This window comes from Mercenaria mercenaria, chromosome 4 (genome assembly GCF_021730395.1).
Source record: "Mercenaria mercenaria strain notata chromosome 4, MADL_Memer_1, whole genome shotgun sequence".
Lineage (NCBI taxonomy): Eukaryota > Metazoa > Mollusca > Bivalvia > Venerida > Veneridae > Mercenaria > Mercenaria mercenaria.
This window is the reverse complement of record NC_069364.1, coordinates 74,942,675-74,960,516: the sequence shown is the minus strand read 5'-3', so window position 1 is coordinate 74,960,516 and position 17,842 is coordinate 74,942,675. Positions and strand designations below refer to the sequence as shown.

The following is a 17,842-nucleotide window of genomic DNA, read 5'->3' as shown; positions in this document are numbered from 1 at the left end:
AGCTGCATGTCTTTTTAACTATCTCGGCTTTCATAAATTGTCAAATTATTGAATTATTTTCCCAATAAGGGGAAACATTATATCGGAGTATGTTACATCCTTTGAACGGAAGTTTTTGTACTTTTAATCAACTTCTATTAATCAGTTCTGCCTTAGCTATACATTTGTATTTTATAAATCGAAAGCATAGTACAATATTTCTTGAGCACGTGATTATTAGACATGATCACACTTTATTAGTCAGTGCGTTGTATTGTCTATTTTAAAATACAAGGACATTATATTTACAAATAAACCGACGCTCAAAGTCTAAAAATCAAAAAAAAAATAATGATGCATTGTAGACAATTGAGCTCACAATAGGAAAAAGGAATGATTTACCATCCTTAAAATTCAAAATGATTTGACTACTAAAGTTAATTCTCAGGTTTAAGAACAATGCATTTAGATAAACTTCTGATTATTGAATTAAAAGGTTTATGGTGTTTTACGAATAGTAATATGATTTTAGTACACATAAATTTCATCTATTCATCTTTATTAAACAGATGTCATTAAATGTTTTTTTACTAATTTAAAGCATCATCATATGAAATTAAGTCTTTCACAGAAGGCAAAACAAACCAGGAGTGAGACGAAAAATGTTGGCGTTCGTTTTCATTGTTTCTTGGCTGACCACCGAGACAAAATTAGGTAATTATGTTTTAATCTTACAGATTTCAGTTATTCCTTACTTTCTTATACACTTTAGACATGTTGTGGTAAATTAAATACTTTTAAGAAATATGGTTGTGACCTAGCAATGCTACGACTTACAGAATGATTGATAATTAATTAATGAGGTCAATAAGATGGTGATATAGGTCACAAGGTCAACCCCTTTTTGTTCTTCATTCGAATTTGTTTTCTACAAAAAGTAGATTTTTAAAGTATGTTATGCTTGTAAACCTAAAGAACCAAACTCACACCACATTGTTAATCTGACAGCAAATATATTTATCCACTAATACAAATAACACGTTAGTTCCCTTTCAGAAACATAACACATTGTCTTGGCATGAGTATAACTGTTTAGTATTGTCTTTATGCCTTTTCAAATTATCAAAATCAGTAACAGCACTAAATATTTGTTTTAAATCGTTTAAAATAAGTCTAAATAATAATAATATTTTCGCATGACTTATATTCTCAGTATCAGATTGAGCATGTAAACCATCTTTCTTTTCAGTGTGTGGTTTGAATTTCACATTGTCAAAGACGCGAGTTCTATTAGGAACTACAGGAAAACTGTTCATGACATGTGATGTTACCGAAAAGGATGCTTCGATAGTGTACAACATCAAAATTCGGAGAAAAACAAGTACCGAATTGGAAACCTTGGCATTTATGGATGCAAGAATAACTGAAGTCCCAGCTTTAGATAAACGGATTGTTGATGACAAGGATTTTGTTGTTGGTGGTATTCTGGATAAAGATAACCCACTTAACACTAATCTGACTTTACAAATGAATATAGAGAAGATGACTTACGATGATGCCAGAGTATATAGATGTGAGATGACGTATAAAAGCAAACTTTCTGAAAGCATTGTCTCAATTGTAAGAAATGCCACGCTTATAATTGTTGGTAAGCATCGTATTTTCATTATGATGCTGATAGTGTTTAGTTTCATTACCACAAAGCGTTTTATGTTTATCTATATTATATTCATAAAGATCTGTTATGCGGTAACACAATGACATATTTATACATACATATTCTTCCCTAAACGGACTTCTACGTGTTTTAACAGACTGACAATCCCTGTAAATAGGCTTATTCACAGCAATACATAGCAAATCTAACAATTTAGCGTATAATATAAAATAACACATGCAAATGATTATTAGAAATATGTTTTTATCAGAACTCTTGTCTATTAAAGCAAGGGTCAAACACGTTTATGCATAGGCTTCTGATTGAACTCATTCTTCCAATCTAATTTAGATAATATGTAAACTTTTAATGTTTCTATTTAGCGTTGGCCAACAGCATTAATTCTTAGCTGATACTGCTGGAAACAACACTAATTTAAGTAAATTAACCAGAACTAATTACTTATCAGCCACAATCCGGAATCAAATCTGGGCCACAGACTTTGTAGTCGAACCTGTTTACGACTGTGCCATTGATTCCCTGTAATGTAAGAAATATTTGTTTACGCCATATCCAAACAGATTGATATAGACTAAAGTTTTCCCTACTACCATGATAACAATGTCACAGTTATGTCAGAGGCATATATATTTTCTGCAATCATTTTCAGAAGCCGACAATAAAACAGAAGGACGAACAGGTACGATTTCGTATTTCAAATATTTATAGTCTAATAATCTAGTACTGTTGATTGTTTTCAACATTTATCATGCAACTACTATGCAAAGTGCCTGATATCTCTTGCCTGATTTTTTTAATAAGATCATTGACCGGATATTAAAAGCTCCTCCTATACTGACGGATTAGTTTTTACATCAGTTTACTTCCAGATTGAACTTGATAACAGAGGCCATTTTTATACGCCCGTTTCAAAAACGGGACGTATTATGGGAACGTCCCTGGCGGGCGGATGGGCGGGCGGCGGCGTCCACAGACTTTGTCCGGAGGATATCTTCTACATGCATGGAGGGATTTTGATAAAACTTGGCACATTTGTTCACCATCATGAAACGGAGTGTCGTGCGCAAGAACCAGGTCCCTAGGTCTAAGGTCAAGGTCACACTTAGAGGTCAAAGGTCAAATTCAAGAATGACTTTGTCCGGAGCATATCTTCTTCATGCATGGAGGGATTTTGATGAAAGATGGCACAATTGTTCATCATTATGAGACGGAGTATCGTGCGCAAGAATCAGGTCCCTAGATTTAAGGTCAAGGTCACACTTAGAGGTCAAAGGATACAAGAATGAAAACTTTGTCCTGAGCATTTCTTCTTCATGCGTGGAGGGATTTTGATATAACTTGTCACAAATGTTCACCACCATGAGGCGGAGTGTCATGCGCAAGAACCAGGTCCCTAGGTCTAAGGTCAAGGTCACACTTAGAGGTCAAAGGATACAAGAATGAAAACCTTGTCCGGAGCATTTCTTCTTCATGCCTGAAGGGATTTTGATATAACTTGGTACAATTGTTTACCACCACGAGACGAAGTGTCATGCGCAAGAACCAGGTCCCTAGGTCTAAGGTCAAGGTCACACTTAGAGGCCAAAGGTCAGATACAAGAATGACTTTGTCCGAAGCATTTCTTCTTCATGCATGGAGGGATTTTGATGTTACTTGGCACAATTATACACCATCATGAGAGGAAGTGCCATGCGCAGTTCCTTTCTATAGAATTACTTCCCTTTGTTGTTACTATGAATAGCTTATATTATAACTTCTTCATTACTAGTCGTAGGGAAAAATCGAGACCACTTTTCTGCAGTACAACATGCATGCTGCATCCAATTTTGAGGTGTATTTTGACTAATCTCTTCCTGGTAAAGATTTTTGTGTGGACCTACAATTTTTTTTTTTTTTTTTTTTTTTTTTCTTTTTTTTAGATTAACTTCCCTTAGTTGTTACTATAAATAACTTATATTGTAAGTTTTTTTATAATTTACCGTAGGGAAAAAACCAAGACCACTTTTCTGTGGTACAACATAGATGTTACTTTCAAATTTTGGTTGTATTTTAAGGTCTCTCTACCTGGTAAGGAGTTTTTTTGTGGACTTAGAAAAACAAGACTTACAATGATTACTAAACAACCACAAAATTAAAATGCATTTGCAATACAGCAGCTAGAGTAAAGAAATTTGCTGTGACGGGCGTATTGTGACATTCTGGCACTCTTGTTAGTTTTGCATGTTTTTTTCTAAAGAGATTATTTAATCACATGTTCAGTCCTCAACTAGTAATTTAACTATGCCTGTCTCCACTTTCATCACACAACCAGTAATACATAATGACGTCATTATGTAACGTTCATCATGACATCACAATGTTTACATAGGCTAAATGAACCATACCTCGTCACCTCAACGCAACAAAGTCGTATATCTATATAAATTTATAATAAGATACGACTTTGTTGCGTTGAGGTGACGACCTGTCATAAATATCAAATTGTTTTGAAAGACTTGTAAAAATACGCGCTTACTCCCAGAAAGCAAAGCGTTTAGTGCAATTTAGACCATCAACTTGACTATGTCCACATTTTCAAAATGTACGTATGGAACATTCCGTCTGTAAACCCAACGTTTAATTCTCTGATGTATAAGAATCTGTTTTGTTTTGTTTATCAATATATTTCATAAAGAACAGTAATGCGATAAGACAAAGAAACATTTATACACAGAGCTACTCCCCATGTCATAAATGATTATTTATGTAAATATCCCATTCTTCCATTGTAGTTTGTACTCGAATATACGCTCAAACAAAAATAGCACATAATTATAAGGATTTCATTGACAGATAACGAATGCCAATGATTTTTTAAATATATACCTTTATTTATGAAAGGTTCATATATCTGCTACTGATTGAACTCATTCTTCCAGTTTCGTGTATGTAATAGGCAAACGTTCAAGATTTTTTATTTAGCGTGGGCCAGTTTTGCTGAAATCAAAACTGATTTAAATAAATTACCCAGAGCTGAACACTTATCTGGTTATCAGTCGCAATCCGGAATCGAATCAGAGCGGTTGGATTTGTAGTCAAGCTTGTTATCCACTCTGCTTTTTTTAAATAAAAACTATGCGTTTTAGTATTTAATTTGTACGGTGCCCCTAAAGTGACATGTTACACACTTTTTTCCACTTAGGTAATGTGAGACTTTTTTTTATTTCGTTTAAACGAAATAACTATTTCGTTTAAACGAAATCATTTCGTTTTAACGAAATAAGTTTAAACGAAATGATTTCGTTTGAACGAAATAACTATTTCGTTTAAACAAAATCATTTCGTTTTAACGAAATGTATTTTCGTAAAAACAAAATCATTTCGTTTAAACGAAATAGTTATTTCGTTAAAACGAAATGTTATTTCGTTAAAACGAAATCATTTCGTTTAAACGAAATGTAACTTATTTCGTTTAAACGAAATGATTAAACGAAATGTAACTTATTTCGTCTCATTACCTAAGTGGAAAAAAAGTGTGTAACATGTCACTTTAGGGGCACCGTAAATTTGTTCAGATAGATTGCAGTTTTCTTTATTGCCATGATAACAAAATTACGTCACTTTCTACGGCAAATGTCTTCTACTATTACTTTCAGAAGCCGATAACAAAACGGAAGAACGAGCAGGTACGATTTCTCCTTTTGTTTCGTAGCTCTTGTAATGTTTCACAGTACCATCCGTTATAACTTTTACATTTATTGCTGAATATTGTACTATAATTCAGGGATGGAACTATGGGTAATGGATAATGGTAATGGGGTTTTTTTTCAGTAATGGAACGTAATGGGTAATGAAGGTATTTTCCCGTTACATGTAATGGCAATGCAATGCATTATTGTAAAAAAAGAAATGAGGGTAATGGTCAAGTATATTTCTATTACATACAATTACTTTAAATATCTATATATTGAAACAATACATGCTTTTATTGTCTTTAAAATAAATGTTTCAGAAAATAAATTTACTTTCTGATCACAATGTAGGTGTTGAACAGTCCGCTGTCTGACGAACATTTGTCCGCAACTGAGTGCAGTGTATGCACATTCCATAACCCTGAGAATATGGCACCCTCACCTAAGCCAGCCATGCCGGTAACCTACATAATACGATGCATCCATCCTCACTAAAGGTTGTTTCAACGCCGCATATATAGGAGACCTGCACATGGCTGACATTTCAACGGGTTCGAAATCTGCATACACTACACTATTAAGTGACTATCAATGTTGAGAACCTGTTTTAATTACTTGTTACATTTTCATTGTGTAATAGCCACAGAAGCCCGCCTAGCAGAAGGTATTTTATCAACCTTTTTTCTAAATAATCCCTTAAAGGGAGGTAATTCATATGAAATACAGAAGACGGCCGTAACAACTGTTTGACCAAATAGGTGTGAAGGATAGGCAATACAACAAGTACAATACCTATTGTTATGGACTGATATATTATCTTTTAATTTGGTACAGTGAAACAAGCAGGCCGGAAGGATCAGAAGTAACATTTCAGCATTGTAATCTTAAATCCGATGCAAAATGTACCCTTATACTGTACTGTCTGGGGCAACTAAACACAGTATATTGTAAATGTCATGTTTTTGGTTTGATAACAAAACTCAGGATAATTGTTCAATTAACTCAAGAATAGTTTGTTGTTGTGTTATACCTTTAAGGCATTTTCCCCTATAAATCTACATCCGGTAAAAGGAGGCACTCTCAAAGCAAGAAAGTATGTTTTTTCTTGATTTTTAGCTTTGAATTCCTAAATGCCTGTTAACTATCAATATTCTTGCTGTTTTTAATAGTTTTGTGACTTAATCTGTTTATTTTGCTTTTTAAAACAACACTTATTGTTGAATAATGATTAAAATACAACCCAACATTTGGAAATATCACCAATAAAAGGCACATATACAAATTATTGTACTTTACCATTTTTCCCATTTAAGAATATTTCTGTGATCATTTTCCCAATTCCACCGGTGATGGTGGCATTCCCAAAATGATGGAAACAAGGCTTGACCTTATGTGATCTCTAAAGTGTATAGATAAGTGTATCATTCGCATCTAGTTTGGGTTATAGTCAAGGTGGAAACACTGAAAATCAATTTTTGAAATTCTTTCTGATATATCTGAAATGCCCTATTGCCTGACTTTTATACGTGGCAGTTTTAGAGTAACTTCCAACAAAGACATTTTAGATCAAACAGTTGACATTACATGTATCAGTATACGTGTACAATGTATATTTAGTAGTAGTTATCTACTGTGTGCACTTACAACATGTGACAACTTGCAGAAGAAAAGTATCGATTAGTATACTATAAATGTTCATTAAGATGTTTAAATATAATGGTAATGGTAATGGTAAAAGTTATTCATTACCTTCAAAATTGATGTAATGGAAATGGTAATGGTAATGGGGTATATCTCAATGTAGTGGTAATTGTAATGCATTACGTAACCAAGTAATTGACCCCATCCCTGCTATAATTTTGAATTACCGACAGTAGAAAAATTGACACAGTCATTTGTGCACTTTGATATATGCTAACATTTAACCATGTGATGTTTACATTTTAATACCAGCATTTAATGAATTCATTTTGTTAGGTACCTAAACTGGGACTATGACGATATGGAAAACCGTTCTTTAAATTTTCATTGCATTTTTTTTTCTGTGCCAAAAAGAACACATAATGATTCTTTCATAATGATTCTTTCCTTAGCGTCTTTGTCTCACTCTTTCCCTCTGGTCAGATCGTTCTGTGTCTGTACGAGTAAAAGTTGAAATTTGGCGCCCTGAGTGGCTGCCTGTGCGTTATGTAAAGCACCTTTGAGCGTGTTTATCGTGAAAAATTCTCTGTATAAGTCTAAATCTGGTATAATATAATATATATAATATTCTTCAACATTTAAAATCTTAAATGTTATACAAGCAAATGTACCACAGCTCGTTTATAGAAAATATTTACAGTAACTGATTTATTTAAAGAGCTGTCTGTAGGTGAAGAATAAACATTTATGCCAAAATTCAATAATGAAAATGATTTTATGCTCGACAGACCCTCAAATTTTACTATTTTATTCAACTAGCTTAATGAGTTAAGAATGATAAGACACTCAGATCCTCTATTTTTGTAGCAACACTGCAGAGGTGAAAAAAGTAAAATTTGATATTTCGAAAAGCGATAAAATTAACTTTACTCACTACTGAATCAATAAAAAAGTTTCTTTCAGAACGAAATTGTGTTGCGGACGTTTCTCGTCTTTTCACCGGTTTTGGCCCTTCATTGCAACTTGTCGTCGTCATTAGTAGTATTCGACGTTAAGCTCTCGTACTTGCAGGCCTCATTGCTGTCCAACTGCTTAATTTTGTCTTTGTATTTTTGTGTGAATGTCAAACATCCATACATACGCTGCGGAAGGATTTCGTTTGCAGTGGGAGGATGTGTTATTGACACATTTTGATTTTATTGGATCTTGGTCTTGGCTTTTTCTTTTTTTACTGCTTTTTTTTTTTTTTTTGCCTTTTTTGCTGCTTGTTCCGAAGCGTCTGTAGCTTCTTGTTTGGTTTAATGGACATTAGATGAGAAATTAAATACGAAGTATATTAGGATTATTTTCAATATTTGGAATGTAGTACTCAATTTTAAAGTTCCCGTCTGTTGCAGTCTGTATTATCGGTTATGTATCAGTCACACTACACCGTATAGCATTTAAGGACACCAACGAACAGAAAAAATGCGACAGAAAGTTATCCGCTGACGAAAGGCATCCCCCGCTGCTGCTCGGTGCCCTCGCAATCGTTGTATTGGGCGCATAAAACGCACAATGACTGCAAGATTAACGCATATATAAAGGACAAACAAGGTTAAATTAACGGATATCACCGAATAAGTAACGGATTTGTACCGCGTAAAACGTAAGCACAACACATGAGAAACTGACAAAACGTTCTGGTCGTCAGTTATCGTCCGTTGAATATACGTCACATCCGTTGCATGTCCGGTAGTAGTCCGGCCGTGAATCAGGTCCACCGGATAAGAATGAATTCGAATTGGAAAAGAACGGATGAGAACCGACCAAGTACAGAATAGGGAACGCACGAGTAACGAACAAAACGCATATCAGCGCATTGCTACTGTATCTAAATTTTGAACATGCTCAAAACCTTATACCGGACAGAACGAACATCGCTAGACGAAGAGCGCAAGCGCCGCATGAGAAACGGGAAAGAAACGCATTCGAACGGACACGAACGGACTGAAAATTTTGTTATACGTTGTACGTCCGTTAACGTTATACGGTAGACTAAACGGGGAATTTCCAAATCTAAATCATTAGAGAAAAGAGTAAATTGTTTGAAGACAACAAAGTTAAAACGTGATGACATTTAAAAGGAAAACTGTTATGCACTTAAACTTCAATATTTACCGAAACACATTCTATGATGTTGCACAATTTAAAAATAAGAGGTCGCTCTACAATAAATAAACTGTGACAGAGGATGCAAGAATTCGTTTGATGTGGCTATAATTGATATATTTTAACGAGATATATGCTTAAGCGCATGAACTTTGGCATTTGTAAATCTACGGTCGTAATCTGGAGTAAAACACAGTCTAGTTGTCCTTTATAATCTGGAGTAAAACACAAAGAATCTAGTTGTTCTTTATATCGTTTTATCAAAGTATGGGTTACAAACGAACCCTATGTATCATTTATCTTTTTATAGATACTCCTATATTAGCAGTTTGAAAAGAGTTACTATGTCGCTAAGCTATTTGTAATGGTGGTGTACATCAAGAAGCAACTGAGAGTCTCAAAATTCATTTTTATTGAAAGGCATCTCCTGCTTGCACTTTTACTATAAACTTGGAAAACTCCGCTTAAATTTTATAGACGCAGCGTAGACCATTTCTAAACATACATTTCAGACACATTGCAAGATTCAGAATGTGTCAGCAAAACCACTTTTGTGATTGTTGGCGTGATTTTGGGAGTGGCAATTATTTTGACCACAATTTATGCAAGTTATATAACAGTGGTAATGAGGAGAATGAGAGGTGTGTTTTTCTTATCATTTCTTGGCCATTTTTAATGCCACCAATTTTGTATAAGTCGTGCAGCCAGAAACTAAAATACTAACTGGGTTTTCCCATTAGAAAGAGTTTATATTACTGTCCCTTACTCTAGATCTTAAAATTGATAAAGGTTTTTTTCAAAGAATCATTATCCTATCTGTGACATCATTTATGATACTTCTCAAGTTCACTATTTCTTGCATATTAATATAAATGTCAATATTTGCATATTAGCCAAGTAATAAGATACATAAGTTTTGCCAAACGATTATCCAAGAATATATGAGCATTTTTTTCTTGCAGACAGAAATCGTCATTATGGAAGACGTGAAATGCTGTAAGCTATTTGTTTAAAGAAAATCTGCGGTTGACAATGAATTAAATATATTGTATGTCTGTGAGTTTTTACCACACAGTTCTATTTTAGACACTAGCCCTCTCACTTTAATATAGACGATTGATTAGTGATTTAGTATTTTAAACTGCATCGGTATTATCATAGTACTGTTTGTTATTACGGGACAGTTGTCTATACTTTACTATTCCATTTACTCAGAATATGCATTTGTTTACCAAATGCATCCATTTAGCAATGGTAAAAGTATAATGTAAATCCTTGACAAAATAGTTACAATACTGTTTACAAAAGTATCGAATGTAAACGATATGAAATATATATTACATACAAATTTATACATTTATAATATATTTCAGTAACGCTGCACCAATAAATGACACAAGCGAAATTCAAAACAGTTCAGACGAGGTATAGTTCACTCTCGAAATGAAGTAGAAGATACGGAGATCAAAAACGATTGACACAAATTTCTGCATTCTGACAGTTTCAAAGAATTCAACTGAATGATAAACAGCGCTTAAAGTGTTAACAATTTGCTTTTTCTGGAACAATATCGTTAATACATGTAGTTTTGAGCATTTTAAAATGCCTTAAAAGCTGCATCTTTTTTTTAAATAATGTATGCCGCTTTTCTTTTGACATATTTTAAATGCTAACACGCGGGTTCGTTTAAACTTGCAAATTAGCATAAAACCAAAACAGAATGATAGAAATACCTGTATTCTTACAAGGATAAGACACGTTTCTTCTATGCGTTAATGTCTACAGAACGTCTAGGGATTGTTGGCGATCGAGACCGTATGTCGGTATTCTTGCATAAAACATTTCATAAAGACTAAATGCGTTTCATATTAAATCAAAGTACTGAATTTACAGAAAGGCTGGTTACCACAAAACACTGGATGAAACTGTGCGGGAAAGGTGTTTGCGAAATCTTATATATTATGGGGTTTCCATATCAAACTAACGCGAGCCTAGGATACTGTTGTGCGGAATCATCTTGATTACTTTGAGGAAGGTAGTGATATGATATTACAGACTATAGCTGGTGAAAAACACATTGTGTTTGTTCCATTTTGGATAGCACAATAAGTGAGACAAACGGCAATTAATTCTCACTTGGGAATCTGCAAAACGCAAAGATTAATATCTAACAGAAACATTAGTCTAAGAGCCAACTGCACTGATATAACTGTGGCCAATGCTTAAATGTAACTTTAGCGTAAGTAATAAGTTTTGCACTGAATAATTCATAAAATGTTTTCATTTGTTTCATTCCCTATTGTGGGTAAAGGAAATGAAAATTGATTTTGTTCGATATTGTTCTGGTAAATTAACCACATGTCATTTTTTTACTATTTCAACGTTCACGCAGTTACTATTTTCCCATTAGGGAAGAAACACAGAATCAGAGTGTTTTACATTCTTTGAACAACAGTCGATGACATAGTGCTTCATAAAATGTATAAGGAAATAAATAGTATTTAACACATTTTTTGACGTTTTACATTTTTAGACACTACTGATCAGCGCGCATGTCCTGGTCCTGATCCCATGTCTATATCATCATTATAAGCCTCACTATGAGGTTTTGCTAACACAGTGGGCATGGTTACCAGACAATGTCCTTGTATCACTGAGTTAAAATGATGTCATTGGAAAGTGATTCATTCATTGTGTTAGGTCCTTATCTTCAGAACTGAATTTGAAATATAAAGTCCTTCTAGAGCCATAAATCACTTTTAAAATCTATGGTTACTTTGCTGATTTTTTTTACGAAAACAGTTCCGAACATAAATGAAATGAGGACATTGGCCTAATAACTTTAATGCAAATATGCTAAATATGTTAACTGAAAGCTTCTTCATTTTTTTTATTCAATCAGTTATCATAATATACTACAATCATTAAGCACAGTAGCTATGTTTGGTTAGACTGTTATGACTGTACAAAAGTTAATTTGAAGTTGGACATTTTTATCTGAAGATACAACGCTGCTGAAATCTGAGCTGACAAGAAATGGTTAAATATTGTTAACTGAAGATTTCGATAACTAATTTGGGGACAGTTTCCGTTTAGAAGAGGTAAAACTAATTTCAAGATAGTTACCTAACACAATATATCTAACTTGAGGATAGTTACCCGATAAAAAAAAATAAAGGTAATGTTGCTTATGTGCGATAAAGGCCGTGACTAATTTTAAGATAGCTTAATGATACAAGATGTAAAACATATTTGAGTATGATAAGTTACATCGTGTATAACGAAAATAAGTAAAGTTTCCTGATATAAGTTAGTTAACAAACTTGAGGACAATAGCTATATAACATAGCTAGCCCGAGTATATATTTTCCCAGTAGCAAACTGTTTCACCAGATATAGCTAATTTTAGGATTGTTTTAAGTTACATAGCTCGAGTGTAGTTACCCAGTTCACCGTGTATAACGAAATTGAATATAATGACATGGTACAGGTGATATAACCAATATGAAGATTGTTTTCGGATAAACATATAAAGGAGTCAAATATAAAATTAATTAAAAACATATTTCCTTGATGCAAGTGGTATATCTAGTTTTTCGGATTCTGACCTGATACTCTTGGTGTCTGACCTAGGAAGACAATTTTTTATTTTTGTAAACAAATATTTTTATTATACCTGTCAGGTGAAGGAAAGTGCCAAATTCCATCTGATCACGTTACAGTAATTTACAAACTTACAGTATTATTGTCCGACACAATGCAATTTCGTTTTGTTCGGACACTCACATATGGACGTCTACCATGTTCTATTACCTATGGTCAGCTGATATTCTACGAACACTTCTTAACTTTTTATTATAGTGCATTGAGAAGAAATACTAAAAGTTATGTGTCCCTCACTTGTTCCCATTACAAATGGATCACAACCACCTTATTGCTGTGTGGAGACATTCATCCATGTCCAGGACCTTCTTGAACCTGTGACAGTTCTACTCATTATTCTCATTTTCAGAAAAAAGGCCTTCATTTTATTCATTTAAATATCAGAAGCCTTCTTCCTAAAATTGATGAATTCCGTTTTATTGCAAAGAATAGCAATGTTTCTTGTATATGTTTGACTGATACCTGGCTAGACAACAGTGTTTTTGATTCGGAAGTTTCAATTGAAAATTACATACATTGCCGCAAAGATAGAAATCACCGTGGTGGGGGTGTAGTTCTATATATCCGTAGTGATATTGCATTCAGCAGCCGAGATGACCTTGATCACGAGCAGCTGAAGGCGACTTTTGTTGATATTCTTCTACCAAAGACGAAACCTATATTGTCTGGTGTTCTGTACAGACCGCCAGTGTGATTTGATTTTTATGAAATTTTAGAATCTGTGATTTTATCTTGTGCTTCTTTTAACATAAATGAATCTATTTTTTATGTGATTTCAATACAAACGTAACTTCCTCAAGTAAGTGCCAGATGATCAGGGCTCTGAAACATGTTTGAAAGTGCTCAAGCTGAGCTACTGTGACCAGTCATTGTCCGGCGTCCGTTTTCTTTGTGAATGAAACCATGCGGCTGTTCATAGTGTTATTAGTAGAATGATCTGTTGTTTCCAGGACACTCATTCGCTTCCATAAATTTTTAGCAATAAGTAGTGTCCTTGTCTTCTTTTTGTGCACCCTGTAAGATATTTTCGTCAGTACAAACCTGTTCTCCGCAAGTAACTGCCAACTTCCCCACATGAATTATCAGAGGTGGAGGACGAATGATTTCAGACACAATGTCTTTTATCAAATCGTCACGGAGAACATACGCCCCGCCCGGGGATCAAACTCGCGACCCCGCGATCCGTAGACCAACGCTCTCCCTACTGAGCTAAGCGGGCGGGCTTGACGTGCAAAGTAGTTCTTCACTCTTTTCTTTGTACGACTTCGTTTTTAACCTTTTATGGATCATGAAATCGGCTACAGGCATGAAGGGGGCAATTAGCCGGATATGCCTCCGTGGTCCACTCGAATGTAGTCCATATCAATATATAGCGCAATTTTTCCCGCCTAGTAAAGGCCATTTTCATGCCAGATATAAGCTTTATTGATGCTTGATTGTAAAAAGGAATTTCCGCAGATGATTTTAAGCTACGTTATATGCTTCAAAAGTTGATTGGAAGCTGCCTTGTAAAATGAAAGTGAAAGTAGGTATTTCCTGATGTCTACCTACGCAATATTAACGTTTTCATCACGTGTCTCAGTCACGTGACCATGGTTTCACTGCATTATGGTCAACCCCATATTTTTTTGGTATATTTTGATTGCCTAAAGACAGACCTTCAAGACAAGGGTAGTCTCGCAGGAAGTGAAAGGCTAGAAATCTTGATAAAAATATGTTGTAAGTTGTTAATTTTATATAGAAAATAGTAGCGGAGGCATTTAATACCATCATACCTACATTCCATTAAAACAAAACAAAATCGTGTTTTAATTTTTCTTTATAATAATTTACTGGACAGGGGTGAAAACGTGCTTCTTGATTGTTCTTTCTCAAAGGCTTTTTCACAGACTGTCCATCCACCTTGATCCTCTGTCCGACACCTTTCTAATATAATACGGACATCTGTGATTTCCTTGATTAATTTCTGAGCTGATTAGCTTTAATCAGGGGTTATTTTTTTATTTGAAATATAACTATCTGCCAAATAATTGCTATTTTCTGAAATCTAGAAAGGCATTTCAATCTTCTAAAACAATTGTAGCTTAATAATTTGACGTCCAAATATCGACACACGGCCAGGTAAAATATTTTTAAATTCTACGTAAAACAGAGAACAATCAAAGAAGTATAAAAAATTTATAGCTCTTTGGTACAATAAAGAAAGCTTAGTCTTCAGTAACAACAGAAATACCATATGTATCTTGAATGATGACCAGCTCAGTAACGCTGTCAGAAAGCTAGAGGAGTAATGAAATATATACTGCGGGGGTGAGGGTTACAAACGTAGAAGCGTTTTGTACAAGCAAACAGCTATAAAAACAAGAGCTCGTCGAACACGAAATGCCCCCCTTGATGCACAAGGAACAGAAATTATATGCTCACTGTAAACAAAAGTTCTACCATTCTGGTTTAATCTGACCTTGACCTTTAACCTATTAACCTAACAAGAGATTACAGAGTGATCTTGGTGCCATCCATTGAGCCATTTTTGAATGTTCCAAATTTCAAGACTAGCTCAAGGTCAAATTTCATTTCGGTACAAAACAATGTGTATGTGGTCCAAATTTGAAAGCTGTGGCTTGAGAAATGTGAAAGTAGGTCACTAGATCAATTTCAAGGTCAAAGTTCATTTCGGTAGACAGAACTATGTACGTGCTTCAAATTTGGAGGCTGTAGCTTGAGAAATGTGAAAGTAGGTAATAGGTCAAAATCAATGTCAAATTTCAATTCAGAACACAAAAATATGCATGCGGTCCAAATTTGAAGCCTGTAGCTTCAGAAATGTGAAAGTAGGTCAATAGGTCAATCTCAAGATCAAAGTTCATTTTAGTACACAATACTATGCATGTGGTCAAATTTGAAGGCTGCAGCTTGAGAAATGTGAAAGTAGGTCACTAGGCCAATCTCAAGATCAAAGTTCATTTCAGTACACAAAACTATGCTTGTGGTTCAAATTTGAAGGCTGTAGCCTGAGAAATGTGAAAGTCTGTCACTAGGTCACAATCAAGGTCAAAGTTTGTTTCAGCACACAAACCTATGCATGTGGTCCAAATTTGAAGGCTGTAGCTACAGAAATGTGAAAGTAGGTCACTAGGTCAAGATCAAGGTCAACTCATGTCAAGGTTCATCTTGCCACTCAAAACAATACATGTGGTCCAAATTTGAATGATGTAAGTTATGGACATGAAGATTCTAAGTTTTTCCCTATATAAGTCTATATGAACCATGTGACCCCTGGGACGGGGCCATATTTGACCCTAGAGGGATAATTTGAACAAACTTGGTTTAAAACCACTAGATGATACTACATTACAAAATATATAAGCCATAGTCTTTGTGGTTTGGACAAGAAGATTTTCAAAGTTTTTCCCTATACAAGTCTATGTAAACTGTGTGACCCCCAGGGCAGAGCCATATTTGACCCTAGGGGAATAATTTAAACAATCTTGGTAGAGGACTACTAGATGATGTCATATACAAAATATCAAAGCCCTAAGCCCTGTGGTTATGGAAAAGAGGTTTTTCAAAAAATTTTACTATATAAGTCTATATAAACCATGTGACTCCCGGGGTGGGGCCATATTTGAAATAATCTGAATAATCTTGGTAGTGGACCACTAGATTTTGCTACATATCAAATATCAAAGCCCTTGGCTCTATGGTTTTGGACAAGAAGATCAGAAACCGTTTAACTGTTCCTGGCCAATGTGACATTGACCTTTAACCTAATGAACTCAAAAGCAATAGGGGTCATCTGCTGGTCATGGCCAACCTAACTATCAATTTTCCTGACACTAGGCCCAAGCGTTCTTGATTTATTGCCCGAAAACCATTAAACTGTTCCTGGTCACTGTGACCTTGACCTTTGACATACTGACCTCAAAATCAATAGCAGTCATCTGCTGGTCATGACCAACCTCCCTATCAATTTTCGTGACCCTAGGCCTAAGCGTTCTTGAGTTATCATCCGGAAACCGTTTCACTGTTCAGGGTCACTGTGACCTTGACCTTTAACATACTGACCTCAAAATCAATAGGGGTCATCTGCTGATCATGACCAACCTCCACATCAACTTTCATGATCCTAGGCTCAAGTGTTCTTGAGTTATCATCTGGAAACCGTTTTACTATTCAGGGTCACTGTGACCTTGACCTTTGACATACAGACCTCAAAATCAATAGGGGTCATCTGCTGGTGATGGCCAACCTCCCTATCAACTTTCATGATCCTAGGCCCAAGCGTTCTTGAGTTATAATCCGGAAACGGATTGGTCTACATTCCTACCGACATCTGCAAAACAATATACCCCTCCTTCTTCGAAGGGGGGCATAATAAAAGAATAAAGTGTATTTATACTTCTTTGGTACAAGATAATAATTTTAAAAGCAATTTAATCATCTCATCACCACATACCTAAATGCAAAGTTTAAAGTCAATATCTTGAATGGTTATTAAGTTACTGCTGAATGGATAGTAGCTGTAATAATTATAGCCTAAATATTTGGTGAAAAGACTAATCTTTGAAACAATGACTCAGCTTTCCCTGATATTTTGCTGTTTTTTTTACAGTCAATTATAGCCTGTTTCCCCAAGCCAAAATGGCTATATTTTCCCCTGAATCTGTCATATTTTCCCTTAAAGAAGGTCATATTTTCCCCTTGGAAATTGAAGAAAACATTCTTTAATCTGTTTACTGAATAATTTTAAGAAAATCTGCATTATGTATTTTTCAACCCCAATTATCACTACATTGCTTTACATAAAGACTCAGGTTGTTTTGAAAACAAAAATCATGACTTTTTCAAACCAAGAATCATGTACATTTATAGATAATATTGTAGCTGTTCTTTGAAACCTAGTATAGCACAGTTATTCATGCATTTCATCAGAATTACTTGTCGATCCTTTTGTTGCTTACAGAAGCAAAACCCATATCTAAAATCTAAAATGGATGGATAAGTGGATTATGACCATAAATCAGTACATTAAACTTCATAAATTAAAGTGTCCATTTTA

General features: G+C 34.7%; 1 protein-coding gene across 1 annotated transcript; it reads left to right on the top strand.

The window, feature by feature from the left end:
- Positions 1–317: 317 nt before the first annotated feature.
- Positions 318–11,484, top strand: LOC123545566 (uncharacterized). Its single transcript, XM_053542279.1, has 6 exons — positions 318–693; positions 1,229–1,627; positions 5,293–5,322; positions 9,633–9,761; positions 10,083–10,116; positions 10,494–11,484. Exons 1-6 carry the CDS (start codon positions 642–644, stop codon positions 10,549–10,551), a joined length of 702 nt encoding a protein of 233 aa, XP_053398254.1. The 5' UTR covers positions 318–641; the 3' UTR covers positions 10,552–11,484.
- Positions 11,485–17,842: the final 6,358 nt, after the last annotated feature.